This window comes from Neovison vison, chromosome 13 (assembly GCF_020171115.1).
Source record: "Neovison vison isolate M4711 chromosome 13, ASM_NN_V1, whole genome shotgun sequence".
Lineage (NCBI taxonomy): Eukaryota > Metazoa > Chordata > Mammalia > Carnivora > Mustelidae > Neogale > Neogale vison.
In genome coordinates this window covers 30,337,990-30,357,654 of record NC_058103.1, presented here as the reverse complement: position 1 = coordinate 30,357,654, position 19,665 = coordinate 30,337,990, and the positions used below count along the sequence as shown (strand labels likewise).

At 49.7% G+C, this 19,665-nt stretch overlaps 1 protein-coding gene across 2 annotated transcripts in view; it reads left to right on the top strand.

The window, feature by feature from the left end:
* Positions 1 to 19,665, top strand: part of FBLN5 (fibulin 5) — a 74,006-nt gene that overhangs the window by 42,210 nt on the left and 12,131 nt on the right. For both annotated transcript variants that reach the window (XM_044230996.1, XM_044230995.1), the window contains exons 5-8: positions 8,740 to 8,862; positions 11,755 to 11,871; positions 15,655 to 15,774; positions 19,272 to 19,394. In XM_044230996.1, the coding sequence (XP_044086931.1) occupies positions 8,740 to 8,862; positions 11,755 to 11,871; positions 15,655 to 15,774; positions 19,272 to 19,394 (483 nt within the window). The remainder of the gene's footprint in view (positions 1 to 8,739; positions 8,863 to 11,754; positions 11,872 to 15,654; positions 15,775 to 19,271; positions 19,395 to 19,665) is intronic.

Genomic DNA, 19,665 nt, shown 5'->3' with positions numbered 1-19,665 from the left:
AGACAACATCCCTAGTGTCCGGTCCCCAACCCCTTTGGTCTCTCCATTCTTCTCTCCTCTTCCTCCTATGTCTTGAGGTTTCGCTTCTTCGTGGGCTGTAGCCTTGACAGTTGTCCTCTGGTGTGCTGGGGTGGTCTGCTAGAGATGGGAACAGGTTGGGGGTAGGAGAGGAGACATAGCAGGTTGCTCTTAGGATGAAATATCTAGATTCTTAATCAACTGCTGGTGAATCGCTTAAAGCTTGTTATATTGAAAAAGCTATCTGTCACTTTCCTCCCTTGTTCTAGGGTTCCAGACTAGGTGTATGTGAAGGAATAATTCCTCTATATCATTGTTCAATGTCAAGACCTGCCCTGCCCTCCCAGATTTGGGACATTTCCAGTCCTTTGTTCTCATAGCTCTCTGCAGCGCCCTTCACACATCTGTTTCTCTTCCACGACAGTCTTCCCCACTGGCCAGCAAGCCCTAGGTGCACAAGTGTAGTGGCTCAGTTTCACAGATAAGAAAGCAAATGCAGAAGGTCAGTGACACGAACAGTGTCACCCTGGTTAGTTAGTGATGGAGTCAGAAGTGGTGGCAGGGTTTTTGAGCTCAGGTGTGGGGAACAAAACACATGCAGATTTTGTTATCAGGTTCTGGGAGTGACCTGGCTGGGAGTGTGTGTTGCTGACGAAAGGCTGATTCCATGGGGTGAGTTTGCACACCTGGGCATTCTCTCAGGCAGCACCAGGCTGAGGGTTTTGTCCTGAGCCTGAAAAATGGATTGTATTTCCTGGTTGTACCCTAAGAGGTCCCATTGGAGTCCATTTTCAGACCAGAACGAAGATGTAGCTTTTCCCTCCTTTGATGTTCCTCCTTCTAGTGACTGTTGAAAATACACATTGTCCTTGACTGGACATTCAGCAATCTAGGAGAAGAGAGGAAATACACCTTATTCCATCAGGCCAAGCACATCTTGCATCAAAGTCTTTTGAGGTTGAAGACACTCTTGAATCAAACCTGGGCAAAGGCTGGGGATGGGAATAAAGCCCCAGGCATGACAGGCTGAGGCTTGAGACTCTACTGGAGTTGGAGCTTTCTGCCAGATAGCCTTGAACCCATGGGAATGAGATACAGGCCTCAAAAGGAATGGATGATTGAACTGGTTTCCTCCGATGCCCTGTGGCCTGACACATGTACCCTCTTGCTTTCAGAAAATTCCAAGAATGAAAGAGATTCATTCAAATATAAGTTATTTCCATATTCTCTCCATCATGCCAGGCACTGTGTTAGGAGCTTAAGATACAGATGTGAATAAGACTCATTTCTGGCTTGCAAGAAACTCTCAGTTTGGGGGAGGGAGATGGGCCATCCGCAGCCAATGACGTCATTCTGGTATGAAGGGCTATAATGCTAGATGTGCTTAGCACATATTTGAGTAGGAAGGTAGGCTTGATGTGCTAGGTTGCTGAGGTGCCAAAAGAAAGCTATGACATTTCTAAGGAGGGGGCTGTAATATTTGGAAGAGGAGAGCCACACGATCATTTTTATGTCTTGGATGGTTCTGGAAGTTGTGTTTAGCTTGCTCTCAGGGGGAGAGACTGGCGGCTGGCAGACTTGTTCAAGGTTATTTCAATCATTTGGAGAAAAGGCTGTGAAGCCTTGGAGTCTCTGGGGAATACAATAAAGAGGGGGAATTTGCAAGGTTTCCAGAAGAACTGTGTGAGAATAAGGAATTGGGGAAAGGACTGAAGAATGCACAAGGTTTCTAGCCCCGGCTACTAGGAAACAGTCACGCCCTTAACCATGGCATTGGAAGACGATCAGGGACAAGGAGATCACAGAACTGTGGCACTGAGGGTGACAAGGAAGTCAGAATGTGGGACAGGAATAAGCTCAGAGGGGACAAGGGAGAGGAGACTGTGGGGCAGATGCAGAGAAGATTGTAAGATTCAAGGGCTGTAGGCTTACTAGGTCATGCTTGGGGAAAGGGATCATCTACATCAGAGGAAAGACACTGTCCTTTCTTATGATTGGAATATTTTGCACTTTTTGTCATCCCTTTGGAGCTATATTTCTAAGAGCTTCGTTAATGTCTGGGAACTGAGTTTACTCATAGAAATCAACTAAAGTTGGGGAGGGCTTCTGAAGGCACACAATGCTTTCACCCAAGGCTGTTGCTATATACCAGGAGAGCCTTCCGTCTGGTGCGGACTAAGCTGCAAACTTGTTGAAGAAGACTCTAAAAATCCTAATAGCGTATAATAACCTGTGGGTTGGATTGTAGAGGAATATCCAGTTAGGAATCTTTGGCTTGCTATTTGAATTTCAGTTCTCTTCTGGACTCCCTTGAATAGCCTCTGAAACTCTGAGCAGGTTGCATGGATATAGAACCAAATACCATGATAATCTAGCCCCTTGCCAGGCAGAGTGTGGCCCCTGGGTCACAGGAGCTTGCCAGAAGGGCAGAATCTACCAAACTGGACCCCGAACCTCACCGAGTTCCCCACTGATGCATATGCACATTCAAGTGTGAGAAGTATTGGTCTGGCACAGGGGGTTCCAGATACGGTTTTGCACTGGAATCATGCAGCTAACTTGAAACAGCTGTCCAAGCCTCAACCCCAGACATTCTGATTGAGTCAGGCAATTCTCTTGGGTAGCTAGGTTTGGGAACCACTGGCTTGTATAGGTTCAAAAATCCTTCTCTGTTGATGGACAAATGGCACGAATTTCAGTAAATGGAAATCTAGTTTGAGCTCCACATTTGCTTGGTTTACAATCATGGTAATAACTAATGCTTTGTGCCCTTCAAAAAAAAAATACCATATCTAGACTGGCCATGAGCAGCTTTGGCTCCTTGCTATTGGAACAGTTTGATACCTGACACTCAAGAAGGAAGATACGTGCCATCCCTTCCTTACCCCCACCCCCGACAACTGCAGTGACCGTTCATACATTGGCAAAAGTTGAATGGCTTGGCCAATTCTCTGCCCATTTTGAAAGCAGCTGAAGTCAGCTGATGTTTACCAAGCACTCTGATGAAAATAATTACCCAAGACCAAACAATGTGATCTCCATTAGTTGCATAGTTTGTTTCTGTAGAAGGTCATAGCTAGAAGGGGCCTTCCAGAACTCTCCTCCAAACTCTCACTTTACGGATAGAAAAATAGAACCCACAGAGAGGTGGAAACCTGCATTCCAGCTGGTTTCATCCAAGAGGAAAGGATTTTTGTTGTTGTTGTTATTTGGAAAAATGGACCACATGTTTGTTGCCTAATTAGAGACGCAGTATGAACAAGCTTTGTATTCTAAGCTTAATATCAAGCATTGAGTAAAGTGTTGTAAACACAGAAAGATCTGACTTCTATTGCCCAGGACCCACCAGACACATGGAGTGCAGATGTCCTGGGATTTCAACAAGTGAGTTCTCAAACGCTGAGGTCTTTAATTAAGCAGGTGTTTGGGAAGTAGGTCCTGTGTAACTTCCAGCCTTGGCTGGGCTTGTCTCACTGAAAAATGGCACTGACTCAGCCCAGCAGCAGGCCTGAAACTGGCTTCAGTTGGAGGCATCGGAATGTGCCATTGTTACTTTCTTCTTTCTTATCAAGCCCCATTAGCTTGAGCAAGGAAGGAACAAAAATGGGCTGGGAAAACATGTTGTTTCACTGGGTAAAAATTTACTACCAAGGAAATGATTTTGCCATTTCCAAAAAAGGCCTTTGGAAAGGTGTCGCCTTCCAAATACTTTTGGACGTTTTCTCCCAGTGTCACCCAGTGAGAATGTTTCCCTTTGGCTGATGGCCATTCTTGCACAAGAACAGAGACATTCCTCTGAGCTTGTGCACACAGGTCCACGAGGATGACCCCTTGTTTGCTCACAGTGCTGGAGAGCAGAAGACACAGAAAGAGGGAAGAGTCATAGGTGGGGTCAAGGTTGATCATATTTGGCTCTGGAATTCGGTCAGACACACATACTCCTAGGTCACCAGACGTCTACAATTATGGAATCATAGATGGACCCATGAACGCCAACGTTAAGAGGCAAAAACTGAGGCTTGTCGCCATCTCTTGCCACGTGTCTACCACTCCCAGGGGAGAAGTTCCCGGCTCTGGCTCCGTGCTTACAGCCCCCTGAGTCCCAGTGGTATCTTCTGGGTATCGTTGGTGAATCCCAGAACAAAACCAGTGGGGGCAGAGGCCATGGGTCCCCTACTTTTCACAGCTGTTATAAATAGCACCTCACTTGGGGTAGGGAACTAAAGTTTCTGGGACACCTATGGTATGCCAGGTGGCGGCTAGAGGACCTGTGTACACATTAACTTAGGAACTCTATTTAGTAGCTCTCTTTAGCTGAACACCTGGAGAGGGCCCAGGAGCCTTAATGAACTTGCTCAGTAATACTTAGTTATCAAGTACCGGAGCCTGGATTCACACCCAGCTCTTCCTGCCCCCAAAGTAAGTTATTTATTTATTTATTTATTTAACCCACTTACCCTTTCTGGGGAGGTCTTCACCCTTTGGTCTTTTTTCCTCTTAGGCTTTGATGCAGGCAGAGGGCTTAGGCAATGTTCTTCCCAAGGGCATGGACGGATCATTGGTTTTTGTTTTGCTTTGTTTTACAGCTTTTAAAGAGCCTTTAATTTCAACTGGAATGTGTGCTATAAAAACCGTTTTAAGTATTTCCCCTTTAACTTTCAGGAATAAATGTGGATGTGTAAATCCATCTTTGGGTATGATATGTAAATTCAGATATGATAAAGAGCTGGAATACATATGCATATTATCTATATTCAAACTGATTTATGCTTATTTATGGCAATACCTTTGGTCTGTTATGTTTTCCAATAGAGATCTTTTTAAAGATTTTATTTATTTATTTGACAGATAGCACAAGTAGGCAGAACAGCAAGCAGAAGGAGAGGGAGAAGCAGGCTTCCCGCTGAGCAGGGAGCCCAGTGCAGGACTCAATCCCAGGACCCTGGGATCATGACCTGAGTGGAAGGCAGCCACTTAACCAACTGAGCCACCCAGGGACCCACCGATAGAAATCTTTATAGGAGAACCTGCGAGCCAGCACAAAGATTGTGGTCCCTCCCCAAGGTGTCTCTCGAATCAGCCTGAAAGGGTCTGCTTGTTGTGTTGTTGTTGTGTTTGTTGGGTTGTTGGGAAGTTGCCTTCTCATGTCATGAGCCCACCTCCTCTATCTGCTGCCCCTGAGAGATCCCAGCTGGCCTTGATGGACATCCTTCATTCATACCGTCTGAGGGCACCTGCCCACGTGAAGCTTGCATCTGGCTGGGCATGTGACACAGAGCCATCGGTATGAAATCCTAATCCAGTATCCCTAATACGTGGGCTGCTGTCCTGTGACCTGGGAGCCCAGTCTGGCCAGTGGCCTCCTGAGAGGATGGCAGGGACATGATTGATCTTGATGGCTTCCTGGAGCAAGCAGTTGTTTCAGATTGAGAACCTTTCCATCGAGGGCCGCTTTGGGGACATCTAACAGAAGAGGTGACAGCTCAGACCAAGCCACACAGGTCAGCAGGGCTGTGCCACTCAGCGCAGAGGACAGCTTCTTCCTGGACAGGTGCAGGCCTGGGCTTCCATCTGCCAGCAGGTTCTGGAGATGGGAGTGAGCTCTCTCCTCCAGTTTCCAGGGGCACTGGCCATGAGGAGAGAGGACGAATGTTGCCCCACCTGGCGAGAGACGAGCCATGGATGCACTAGTGGAATCGTCTGGGTGCCAGGGCAGCTGGCCAGGGCACCTGACCAAGGCAACAGCTCCCAGGAGCGAGACAGGGAGGGGATAGAGGACTCTAAGGAGATCCTCAGTCTGGGAGTGACATGGCTGGAGGGCTCTGCTGGAGGCCAGCTCTCCCAAGTGGCCTGGAAGTTTGGGAGGATACACACACACACACACACACACACACACAGCCACAGTAGAACCTAAAGGATGAATGAAGCCATAAATAAAGGACTGAATGAACTGAACATTCTTTCTGGGGAGACTCTTCCTAAGTATCACGTGGGAAAGGAAATAGCAGAGGCGGTTTACACACGAGGATAATGACACTTACTCAGGTTGCTGTAACTTGTACTTTTCCACTGATGCAGAAAAGGACCCTTTGCCAAAGAATGTCCTTGGAGTGGTTCGATGGTTTCTTTCTGTTATTTAAGTCAAATGTAGTTAATGTAAGCAGTTGAGCTGGGAGGTGCGGTGAGTCTTCCAGCCCTGGTGGAACCCCAGGGTGAGAAGAACATTCTAGCTTCTGCTCCACCAGGTTTGTAAGCTCATGGTGGTTTTCAGGGGGCTTGGTCATGGGTTGCTTTTAAAGTCTACACACCAAAACGGTCTTGCCAGCACGTGGGCTCGGGAAACCTGTCTGGGGGCCTTGAAGGCATTCATGTCTGATGGTCATGGGTTCCTTCATCCATTCAATAAAAAACTGTTGAACGTTTGCTATGTTTTCAGGTATGTTTTCAGGATTTAAAGGTGAGACACACCCTCGGCAAAACTCCAGGGACTCACAGGGTTCTCAAAAAAATATGTATATCATGACAATCTATTTGTCGACAGAAATGCCGTTGGATCAAGTTAATTTTTTAATTCAGTAAAGGTGGTGGATTCCTTTAAAAACTGCACTTTCCAGATGTAGTTTCTAGGCTTGACTATTTTGCATGTGTCCGTGTGTGTGCATGCAAGTCCGTGCCCTCTCGGGCCCCGCACACCCCTGGGAGCCCCGTCTGGTCCGCTGGCTCCGGTTGGTTCTCCCCGCAGGAGTCCGCCAGCCCATTGTGTATGTCAAAAGTTATACAAACACAAGAGTCTTGGGAACTTGCTATCACCAAGTCTAATGGTTCTTCTCCCCTGGGGTCTCTCTCACCCTTTAATCCCCTCGAGGAAGGAAAAAGCGTGCACATTCCAAAGGCGCTGTTTTTCCCAGGGTATAGTTGCCATCCATCACTCCCGGCCGGAAAAATGTAACCATGCCCTGGCCGATAGTGGCAGTATTTATTATCCTAGTCTTCGATAGGGATTGGAGCATGAGTGGCTGGCAGCCAAGCATTATTCGCTGGATCCCCTGGGAGGTTTTGCTGGGTGGGCAGCACTGAGGGTGGAAGGGAGGCCAAGGGCAGGAGCAGGAGCTCTTGCAGCCAAGAACAGGCTGGGTTTCTGCCATGAAGACTGCACATCGTCAGGTGTCAGGGTAGATCGAAGGCTGCACCACCTGGGAGCCAGGTTCTTGGAAGTTGCATGTTAGAGGCCTGAAGGCTGGTTTCCTGAGTGCGCAGACATCTGATCATGTGGGGTGGGCTGTGGGAGGGTGGGCATTGTCGGTATTGACGTGTTCAGGGGGGGTGGTGACCATGGTGGTATCACCTGAACCTGCCTTGGTGATGTGACCCCTGACATTCCTGCACAGTGGGGCGTGGAGTCAGGTAGGCAGGGAGGTCTGGGCTCAGCTCTTGGCTCGGTGCTCTTCACGCTATCAGCAGAGTTCTCCCATCTGTAAGATGGAGGTTGAGTCCCCCTCACAGGGCTTGTGAGAATAAATACGGTGACATCTGTGCCGTGCCCTATATACACACGACCTGTGCACACAATACGTGCAGACCACATAAACACAGGACGCACAGACTACATTTGCAGGTACGTATGCACACGGCTTATACACATGACCTGTGTACACCGCATATGCAGCTCCACGTGCTGGGGGAGTAGCTTTCAGTGTTATTTCTAATTGCGTGTGGTCCTTTGGAGAAGGCAGGCAGCCCCCAGTACAGGAGTGAGAGGAGTGAAAGGCACGTGCTCTGCTAAGGTACAGACGGGAAGGGCAGGTTGATGAGGGGAGGCACTGGGATATGGGATGTTTGATGGATTCCATGTGGCAAATTAATAGATGAATGTTTAGGGAAAGTCCCCTCCTCCAGGTGGAAGTAAGGGCGTGGTGTCGGGAGGTTGTAGCGTGGGGAGAAAAGGCAGAATTTGCTTCTGTTGAAATAGTTCTGAGTGCCGAGGGTGCATACTAGATTTGGCGAATGTGGCCACACGTAGGGCTTGGTCTCTATGCTCTGAAGCTCTTGATGAGGGGGAAGTCGACTTGGACACAGGAAGCTGCACACTGCCAGCCAGCCAGCCAGCCATACGCAGGCAGCCATGCAGAGAGCCCCAGTGTTGAGCAGAGGAGATCAGTCCCAGGAACTCTAGAGGGAGCGGGGGGAAGGCTGCAGGGCTCCGTGGAGCTTTGGGGAGGTGCAGGCACCCCAGACTGAAGGGTTCTCATGGATGGCTACAATCAAGTGGCTTCACTCCTAGCTCCCTTTGGCAGGAGATGTTTATTTTTCTTCTGTTATGTTCTCAGAGGTGTTTCTTCGACAGGTATGCAATAGACCCCAGTTTAACACGTGCATGAATACGCCAAAGACAAAATGTGTTTCTAAATCAAGTCCTGGTTATTATCAAGGTGACCTGCTTTCAGAAAGTGGTGGGATGGGATGTCAGTAGACTCCCCCAGGATGTGTGTTCTCTTCTTTTGTGGATTTTCTTTTGTGGATTTCTGGGGGAGCAGACCAGGTCTCCAAAAAGGTCAGTGGTCTCCTAGGGGTATCCATCAGGGAGATGCGTCCGTCTCCTTGGATGTAGCCTGGAGACATTATCACCTCCTTCCCAGGACAAGCAAGAAGCTGACACCTTTGGTGACTCCAAGACTCTGGATTAATACAGGTGACAGTCTCTGGACTATGTCTGTGTTACAGATGTGGACGAGTGTGGAACGGATTCTCACCAGTGCAACCCAACCCAGATTTGCATCAACACGGAAGGAGGGTATACCTGCTCCTGCACCGATGGCTACTGGCTTCTGGAAGGCCAGTGCTTAGGTAACAGCTTGCTGGGCTCACAGAGACTCTTGGACGTTTATGGTTGCTAGGGGTATTGTGAAATGGGGGCATAATGGGGTGGCTTCAGGGCATTGGGCTTTTCTTTGTCAGGGGAGAGATATAGAAGGCAATGGAGCCTGCACTGTTCCTTTAAATCAATCAAGACCATCACCGTCAATGTCCTGGTTAGAGTGTTTGAATATAAGTTTTAAGGGCTTGTATTTGATTTCACCTAGACCTATTTCCTGCCTCCAGGAAGTTTATATCCAAGGCGGAAAGTGATAGAGGTGAGGATTATTCCGTCTTGGTGAGAAATCATGTTAAGAAAAGGGACCATTTTCTTAGTCACAGAAATGGCCCAAGTCTCAACTGTGGGTCAGTAGATTCTAACGCCTCCTCCCATTACCTACCCCACTAGCTGTGGTCTTTTTATTCCAAAGGAGTCAGTCATCACCAATTGAGAATTTCACCCTTGCAGTTGGCATTCGCTATATGATCTCTCTGTTTATTTTTACTGGAGGGTTATTTGCCTTTCTTCCCCTCTGGTTTTGGTTTCGGCAAGTAAATGAATTCATAGCAATCTCTAGCTGTCACTTGAATTCTATTTCTAGGGTGTGATTTCTATGCTGTGTTTTCTTGGAAAAGCCGTACCAGTTCAAGTTCTCTAAGACCCTGTTCTCGTGCCCGAAAATCAGTCCTGGAGGAGCGGAGAAACAAATCCAAACAACATCATGGAAACAAAAAAAAAAAAAAGAAAGAAAAAGAAAAAGGAAAAAAAGTTCTTTTTTCTAAGACTCCCTTGATTAAGACTTGAATGCCAGTCCGCTCTAGAGCCTTGTCTGAAGCATCTTTAGGGCCTGATAAGCCAGACTAGACTTGGCTTGGTTCTCCTTTCCAGGCATGCACCAGGGAGATGGCTGCACATGGGGACATTTGTGAATACGATGGTCGCTGTGCATTTTAACGAACCTCAGCTATTGTGGAAAATTTGATGCCACTGATTTGAACATAAGCAGATCAGTGTGAGTTATTTGTACGGCAACTTAATATGTCGGCTCTCAGAGCTGGAAGGGATGTTAGATATTATGTCATCCAACTTTTATAGAGTTGGAAACTGAGACTCAAAGAGGGGAACATTTTGAACAAAGAGTGAGTAGGGTCTAAAATCTGGCTCCTCTCGGTCAGTCCAGGTTTTTCCCACCACCAGGGGGCGCTAGAGAGGATCAGGTGAGAGGGACACAGGCTCCATTGTAGAGACTTTGGGGCTGAGCAACATTTACTGATCTCAGGGGGGCCAGCAATGGGGACATTTCTCTCCTTGGGAGGGCTGGCCTCTACCACAGGGCTTGACACTTTGGGAGGGATCCTGCTGGAGGCCTAACCTGGTGCCACACTCTCAGCCTGTTCCCACTTCACACTCAAAGTGGAGACCTTTCCTAATTGTGGCTGAACTCATGCCTTCTCCTGACCAAACTCTTCTTGCCCTTTCAAAGCACAAATCCCATCACCATCTCCCACCCCTTTGGTACACCTTGGGAGACATTGCTTTTGCAGAAAAATGAGGGGCGGGGGGGGGCTGCCTTTCCCCCAAGGTCTCCCTTAGGTGGAGGAGGCCCTCCCACCCCCCTTCCCAGCGCTGCCTCCCTGGCCTCGGTGACGGGCCCAGTGGCACCCTGGGAAAGGTCAGGATCAGCAACCGCACAAGCCACTGTGCTTTCCCAGCGGGAACTGCAGAACACTCAGTGGGCAGTGGGGTGGGCCGGGTTAGAAGGAGTTGCTGCTCAGAGAGAAGACAGACTCACAGGGGCAGGGCACAGCCTCTAAGAGGGCTGAACACCGGCTAAGGTGGAGGTGGGGTCCTTTCTGGCAGTGGGTGGTAGAAACCAGGCACAGAGACAGACTCGGAATGGTCTCCAGAGCCCAGGCTGGGTGCTGGTTCCAAGGAACCGGGGAGGGAACATCTGGCGGAGGTTGGGGATAGGATAAGGACCAGTTATAGGTGCAGTGAGATCAACTGGTCATAACAGGCAGTCATATAGGGGAAGTCTGGGGTCTCCATCTCTAGGCTTCATTCAAGGCACCCTGTCCCAGAGGAGTGAATTCTCTTGCCCATCAGCCCATTAACTTGGGGGTATTAGGAAGTGCTTTCCAATGACATCAGGCTCCCCAATGACGGGTACATGTTAGCAGGGAGGGCATACTGCCCAGCTCTGCTGAAAGGCTTCATTCAGCCACAGAGCCGCTTGCTCAGGAAAGGCCAGCCGTGACTTGGGGAAGGCATTTTATTCAGAGTTTTATGTCTGCTCTGGTGCAAGCAGGAGATCCAAGGCAATCTCTGGCATCCTTGTGTTACTGGATCATAGGTCTCCAGACTGCCGTGTTGCCCTGCTTGTCCTGACCTACACTTGCCCTTGTTCCTGAGCGCTAGACAGATCATTGTTAATGGAGCTGGCGAGGAGCCTGTTGGAGCGAGGCTGTGGATTCCTCTTAGACTTTAAGCCAACTTGTCCCTTCCCAGGGCTGTGTGACATTTCTACAGAATCTTAGAGTGGATTTTTGATGTTGGATAAATCTGAGCATGGAGTATTGAAGTTGGATAAAATCTTGGAGGCTGTCTGCCCCATGTCCCAGTTGAAGCAGACATTTCTTCTAGAACTTTCCAGGCAGGTGCAGGTGTTCATGGGACTGACATGGGTCAGGAAGGGTTGTAGGTGGATTGAACCTTAGACTCTTGGGGGTATCCCCATGCCTGATGCTCAGTCCGTACTGTCTTCTCTTTAGTTCCCCTTCCTTTCCTGGTCCTGCTCCGAAAGTGATGGGCGATCTAGATGCCAGGTGCAGCCCTGATGATTGGGAAGAAATATCTCACCTTGCTGGCGTTTCTCTTTCCAGACATTGATGAATGTCGCTATGGCTACTGCCAGCAACTTTGCGCGAATGTTCCTGGATCCTACTCTTGCACCTGCAACCCTGGTTTTACCCTCAATGAGGATGGAAGGTCTTGCCAAGGTATGCGATGCCAACGCTCCCTTGAACCTGTTGAGAAGCACTAGATGCTGTCTTCTCTGGAGTCTGATGGTTGACGTGGTTATAACGTCCTGCTCCCTGTCACCACATGCCCATCCCCGCTGCTTACAGAAACCTGAAGTCCAAACCGAAGGTTATGGGAAACATCTCAGAAAGTGCTCTGAGTACCGCTGAGAGGAGAACCGCGGTCATCCATCAGCTAGGGGCTTATGGTTTCATGGATTTGCTTCTCTCTGTGTGTCTACTTTCCATAAGTAGCCTTGCCAGCTTTCTGGGCTAATCGGAAATTTTCACGCATTTCCTGTAGCCCGAGTTCAGTGTCTGATGCTCGAGGAGGGTGGTCAGCATTCCCCACAAAAGCAGGGTGAAATAAAGACACCCCCCCTTTTTTTGAGAGAGGGAGTGAGCAGAGGGAAGAGGGGCAGACGGAGAGGAGAGAGAGAGAGAATCTCAAGCAGGCTCCACACCCAGCATAGAGCCTGACTCAGAGCCTGACGTGGGGCTCGATCTCACCACCCTGAGATCATGCTCTGAGCTGAAACCAAGAGTTGGATGCTCAACTAACTGACTGAGGCCCAGCCCCCCAGCACCCCAAAACAAAGGCATTTTCTGAGTTTTACGTGATCACTTCAAATACTGATAGGTGAGTAAAGCAAACTATATCCCTTCTGCAGTCTCCATCCGAGGGTTTCTTCTGCTTGGGAAGTGCATGGGGGCTCAAGGCTCAAGAAATTCATGCAAGGCCTGCCCAGCCCCGGGCCCGCCCCCAAGCCCCCACCCAGGCCTCCAGCCCTGGCAGCAGCGGCTCCGTCCTGGGTGGAGGTAGCGTGCCCAAGACTCAAAATGAGGTCTTTGTTTGGAGCCGGCCACCAGGTTCTGCAAGGCCCATTTCCTTGTCACACCATTTGAGGTCTGGCGGGCAGGCAGCGAGCCAGCTGGTTGGAGGATATTATGTTTCCATTAGCTTAATCGGATCTAAATCATTGGGTAAACAGGAAGGCATCAGTGAAAGGGTCTGATCCTGGATTCTTTGTAAGTCTTTCCTCCAAAGCTGGTTCTGCTAATTGTTCCAAGAAGTCTCGACTGCGTTCCTCTTGCCAGGAGAGGTAATTTTCTTCGGAGAGCAGAGGCCGGGCCTGGGGGTTGAGGGAGCCGCTAGAACAGGGGCCCTTCCATCCCCATGGAGCAGGCAGCTGGCCCCTGGCTCCCTTGCTGCTTGCTGGGAGAAGTGATGTAGGGCAGAGGCAGGCTTCTCGGGGCGTAGGCTGGGGGTTGGAAGTGCCAGCCCAGGCTTCCACCCAGAGACTGGCGGGGCGCCTCCAGCACCTCATGGGAAATAGTCGTGCACAGCGGGGCCCAAAGGCCCCTGTGTCCTTCCCGCCTCTTGGGGACAGAACTGTGATGGGGAGCAAGTGAGTCATGGGGCAGTGCCAAGTCCAGCAGCACGCTAAGGCCAGGAAATGGGCACCCAGCCACAAGGAGACTGCCTTAGCCGGGTCCTGGGTACAGCAGGGGCTACATTCTCCACTGAGTTTTGGTAATCCTCACGCCTCTTGCAAGGAAGGGTGTTTTGTGCTCTTGGAAGCACTGCCCTATCTGTTAACCTCACTGAACCCGAGTGATAGCGGGAGTAGATAGGTAGGGCTGTCGCCTGGCTCTGCAGAGGAGGAAATCAAAGCTCAGAGGTGTTAAGCAACATGGCCAGAGTCACACAGCCAGGGGGTCGCAGAGCTGAGAGAGCCAAGGCTCCAACCTTCCTGGCGGGCAGGTTGGAGCAGGACTTGGCCTGCAACCACTCAATTCAGAAGGGCACCTGGGCTGTATGGATCCCAGGGGGCAGAGGCCCCAGGGAGAAGTGTTGCTCTGCAAGACTGAGAGCTGCAAGACAGCGGGACCGGAGCTCCCTCATCCCCGTGTGGTCAACATGTGGCCGGAAGTCAAGGGCACCAGCCCTAATCCCCAGTGGTGCCATCCTGTCCTGCCTGCACTTGAGTCAGAGGCCCCCTGCCATGGCGTTTCCTGGCTTCTGGGGTGCAGAGCCTCCAAGCTCTGTTGGGGGGATTTGTGCCTTGCTGGACCTTCCCTGCAGAATCCTATTCCCCCCTGGCCCCCCTCCCTGACAGCTCTAAGGCAGCAGGAGGTGTGTGGGCATAGGATTAGCCCTCCCTGTATAGAAAAGCTTCTCAAGCTGTTCCTTGGGAAGGCTTTTCACTTGGAAAACACTCAAATCTCTATTCAGAGCCTTAAGAGGTTTACCTGGACTTTGAAGGGGAATTCTCTCAGCTGGAACTTTGGTCATTGGCACGTGGGGCTCAGGAGAGGGTGTGCTTACAATGCGTCAGTCAATGTCAGTGGAGAAAGGGGCTCCTTCCTCCCCTTCCCTCATCCTGATGAACTGTGCAGAATACATAATTCACAGGTATTACGGAAAGACCCCTGACTCATGTTTCAGTTCCAACTGTGCTCTTGTTAGCCTGGGGACTTGGGCACATCTCCCAACGTTCAAACAGCCTTAAAATTATCAATGTATTATTGATGTACAATATTATTTATTTATTTGACAGACAGAGATCACAAGTAGGCAGAGAGGCAGGCAGAGAGAGAGGAAGGGAAGCAGGCTCCCCGCTGAGCAGAGAGCCCAATGCGGGGCTCGATCCCAGGACCCTGAGATCATGACCTGAGCAGAAGGTAGAGGCTTTAATCCCCTGAGCCACCCAGGCACCCCAATAACTGCACTATTAAAGGCACATTATTTCATAAACTTTGCCATAAACATGGATACCCCCGTGTAGCCATCACCACACTCAAGATGATGAAATATTCCACTATCTAAACGTTTCCCTGTCCCCGCTTTGTGGTCCTCTCCTTAACCCACTGAACTTGTAACACAGGACAGTGGTCCTTGTAAGGATTCAGTAACTCTGAGATCCTTCTGGAATAATGGGTGGTGTTATTTATGAGTAATTGTCTTAGTTCAGGCGGCTGTGACAAAATACCACATTGAGGGCCTTAAACTACAGAAATTTATTTTCTCCTAGTTCTTGAGGCAAGAAATCTGAGATCAAGATGCTGGCAAGGTGGGTGCTTGTGAGGGCTCCCTTCCTGGCCTGCAGATGGCCACCTTCTCAGCGTGTGCTCGGATGACAGAGGGAGCGACCTCTCTGCTGTCCATTCTTATAAGGGCACTAATCCCATCATGAGGGCCCCACCTGTATGACCTCATTTAAACTTAATTACCTCCCAAAGGCCCCATCTCCACATCCAGTCAAGTTGGGGGTTAGGGCTTCAACATAGGAATTTTGGGGGAAGAACATAATTCAGTCCATAGCAATAATAAAGAGAGTTATTATTAGAATGGTCGTGGTTCTTTAGTTGTTTACCTGAAACTTCAAAGCCAGCAGGGGTGAGGGAAGAGCTAATCAGTGATAGAAGGCGTGAGATGGTGGGAATGAGCAGATGTTGCCTGGAAGTTTCTGTGGGGTGAGCCTTGGGGACCAGACTTACTAGGAGGGTATGTGTGTACTCGTGTCCACATGGATATGGTGTGTGTTGTTTCTACCTTGCCCAACTTGTGAGCAAGGAAGGACATGTGAATGGAGGACTCTGGGGTCTGAGCTCTAGATCTGGGAAGTCCTGGGTGGAGGTCTTTGGCGCCTGTGAATCTGGTCTAGTACCTGTAGATTTTGTTGCCAGTGCATTTTCTGCCTCATCATTGGGGATTTTCTGTTCTGAGAATGGCCAATGATGCGCTTTCGCTTTCCCTAGACGTGAATGAGTGTGCCACTGAGAACCCCTGCGTGCAAACCTGTGTCAACACCTACGGCTCCTTCATCTGCCGCTGTGACCCAGGATATGAACTTGAGGATGATGGTGTTCGTTGCAGTGGTAATGGGCTTTGGCATTTGGAGAGTTCCATCAGTCCTGGGGGTGGAAGGGTTGGCGGGGTGGTGTGGAGGACAAGGGCTTCCTTCACAGGTGTTTCCTCTGCTTTCCCAGACATCCCCAGTTTGGGACATTTCCCCGCATGGTGGGGTCACAACCACACAAAGCAGAGATGAGTCACTTCCCGAAAGGTGGAGTAGAGTCCCCTCCCTTGTCATTTGACACCTAATGCAAAAACCAACAGAGCTGCCTTTAGGGTCTGACAGGGGCTTGAAGAGGGAAAGGAGTTGCCCAATTCTGTGTGTTGGTTTGAATTATCCCTGCCCAGCACTGACAGTACTTGGAGAGGGAAGTGACTTTGGTATAATAGCATATCTCACAGGGCAGGGTTGGTGGGGGTACTGAAGAGGTAAGATCATATGGGTAAGTGAAAATACTTTGTGAACGTCTAAAATCTCTACAAATAATCAGTTCTTGGCTCCAGGACTGGCACGTAGCGTGCACAATATCAACAGTTCTCAAAGCAGTGAGTAAATGATTGAACGTTGAATTAATTCTAAATAATTTGTGTGAACGTAACATGGTGGCTTTGTTGGCCTTTTATAAATTCCTTCCAAGACTGAGAAGCTATGATTCTCTGCCAGTAATTTCTTGAGAGCTCTGCTATAATTTTCTTATTAAACCTGTAACACGGAACTTATAAACACAAACTCTTGAGAACACGGATGGCATTTTACTCCTACAAATCCCTATAGCATCCCTCACAGAGCCATGTACAGCTCATTCTTTCTTCTATTCTTCCTTCTTCCCCTTCTTTCCTTGTTTTTTTGTAAATACTGGATTAAAGTAAACTCCATTCCATCCACTTTTGGCATCCTGAGTGGTTGTGAGTTAGCAGAGTCCAAATTAATGATGCTTCACTGTATTTTTCAAAATAAGCGAACCATACCCTAGAACGTGAAAATCTTTTTGTCCTGCTGAATGGAAAGTTTCTTAATCCTGGGTTTCACTGTGACAGGAACTGAACCAGGTCATGAATGAGACTTGTCTGGTAGCTTCACGGAGGATGGGGGTGTTCTGGGGACAGAGTTCTCTGTCTCTGAACAATTGAGCACCTTTCCCTGGGGCCCAGAGAGCCGGAGGCCCAAGTAGGCCATTGTAGAGAGTTTAGACGGATTAAATGTCAGTCCCAGAATCTAATAAAATACCTTCAGGCATGAAAAGCTACTTTCTTCCTAGATTTCAGGTCCTCCCATGGCACTCCTTGGGAAATCTGGGCCAAGGGACTAAGAGGGGGAAAGTTGAGCATTATGAGATGGGATCGTTTGTTTCTGCCGAGGTCCGTGCACATCCACGGGTGTTTACTGACCATCTGCAGAGGTAGGATAGGAGGGTGACTGGAACCAGATAGAGCCAGGTTCAGATTCTAGTTCTTTCCTTGGCCAAGTCAATAGGGTGGTCATAAAGATGAAAAAAGCTGGTGTACCTAGGTGCCATTCCACGTTAGTTGATTTTCTCTAGGTGTGAGTGCAAAAGACTTCTGGCTTTACAGAGATTTTACATCTTTGGTGGTTTTGCAACGCTTTCCAGTTGACTCACTTTACCCGAAATCGCCATCTTCTCCACGTTCGCCATGGTGCCCACTTTTCTAAGACATAGAGTGACCCCTGGCCTATTAGGGCCCCTCCGTAATAGGAGGGGGAGGTGGTTGGAGGGTGGAGATGGGTGCTGCCATCTCCTCGGGGCCGGTCCTGCTTAGGGGATGCCCCCCAAACTCAGAGCCCCTTAAGTCCTGAGCATAATTGCTCCGGGAGACATTACAGCATCGGGTTGATGGGTCATAGGATCTGGAGGCTGGCTGGCTGGCTGGCTGGCTTCAAATCCCAGCTTTCCTGCTTACTCGTTATCTGTGAACTTCGTCGGGTTACCTAACCTCTGTAAGCCTCAATTTTTCCTCTGTAAAGCGTAGCTAGTAATAGTGCTTCCTTCAGAGGGCTGAGGCAAGGATTAAGTCAGATGAGGCCTGGGGCGCCCGGCTGGCTCAGTCGGTGGAGCTTGCGACTCTCTATCTTGGGTTTATGAGTTTGAGCCCTACATTGGGTGTCTTACTTAAAAGAACTTAAAAATAAGATCTTAAAAAAAAAAAAAATGCAGTGAGGCATATGAAACATTTAACCCAGCCCTTGATACATTACAAACACTCGGGAGCTACAGGTTTTTATTATTGCTTGTACCAGAGGCATGGACCAGAATCTACAAACATAACAGCGATCCAGGGGGGACACTCTCTGTTGATGGGCTGGGGCCAGAGCCCGGGGACCCTACAAGGTCCTGGGGGAGGGGAAGGGGAGCTGCCAGAAGCAGATCTTGCCTCACTGGGCATGCTTTGACTTTTCGCATCAGCATCCCGGTTCTGCTGGCTCTGAACCCCTCGCCTGGAGACCCGAGGGAGAGATGGGAAGGAGTTTCTCTTTCCCTGATGGGAGAGGCGTTGGGCGTGTCACACCCAGGATGAGCCAGTGGTGGGGAAGCCGTCTTATTTGCGCTGACACCCTCCCGGGGTGCTCCCAGCCCCCCGTGGTCTGTGAGCGAGAGAACAACCCGAGGACATGTCACATGGGGAAACTAGTGAAAGCAAGTTTTCGGGAAACAATAAATGAAAGAAAAACATGTTTTCTTTGGCGCGCCTCTCAAATGAGGCTCAAACAGGGGCTTGGTTGCCAAACTCTCTGTGCGACGAAGAGTTGGCTCTTCCGAGCCGGCCTCTGCATCAGCTGTCAGGGCCAACATGGTCAGTGGCTCTGCCTTCACGTCCCCTCCTCTGCAGTCAGAGGGTGGCCCAGCTCCAGTTTCCCAGGTCCCAGGGGCCTCCTGAGGTTGGTGGGCCACCCAGGGATAGTACGCTCGCTCACCCCAGGGCCGCTCCAGAATTTTCTCTTTCAGGGAGATATTTGGACACAAAGACATTTTAATCTAATGGACATCCCCTGGCCTCCTGGATATGTCCCTTTCAGTTGTGACTTTAGAAATAATATTTCTCAACTTTGGGGTGATTAGAGGGGCACTGGCACTGGTAGAGTTGCCATTTTGGAAGACTGGGGCCAGGGAATGGTTTTTTTTTTGGGTTTTGGAGAAGCGCTCTGCACCCAGAAAACTCCAATGGGCAAACGAATCCTGCCCCTGGAAGTGGAAGGTACATTCACCTGCTGGGCAAAATGCGTCCATAGTGAGTGGATAAGTAGCTGAGCCGGAGGTAGTCATGTAGGAAGTTTGATGGAGACAGATTTCAGCTCCAACAATGAGAGCTGTCCAAATGTCAGTAGGTGTCCTCAGCAGGTAGTGAGCTCCCTGTCACCCGAGTGTGTGAGAAGTAAGATGGCAACTTTGTAGCCACAAATGTACCATCATATGTGTCAGGAGGGTGTGGGAGTTGGAGGAGAAAAACACTAAGCCCCCAGGTGGTCTGATTATAAGCAGCAGGTGTGACTTGTCTCCCCCAGACATGGACGAGTGCAGCTTCTCTGAGTTCCTCTGCCAACATGAGTGTGTGAATCAGCCCGGCACGTACTTCTGCTCCTGTCCCCCTGGCTACATTCTGCTGGATGACAACCGAAGCTGCCAGGGTAAGGCTGTCCAGGGGGAACTGGCTGGGGAACGTGTGAGGTGTGGGCTGGCTCAGGGGGTCATCTGGATGTCTTCACCTGGGGAAGGTGGCAGGGATGAAGGCAGAAGTGGGTTCCAGCGGCTCCCAGAGGGCCAGGCTCTGGCCTTGATGTTCGGCCTTCCTGTCTTGTGACCCATACTTTGGCCTCAACAAGGATATGGCTACTCTCTCTTCTGTCCTGAGTTCCCCAAGGACAGGTGATCTGTCCAGTTTCCCTGACCCCTCAGAGG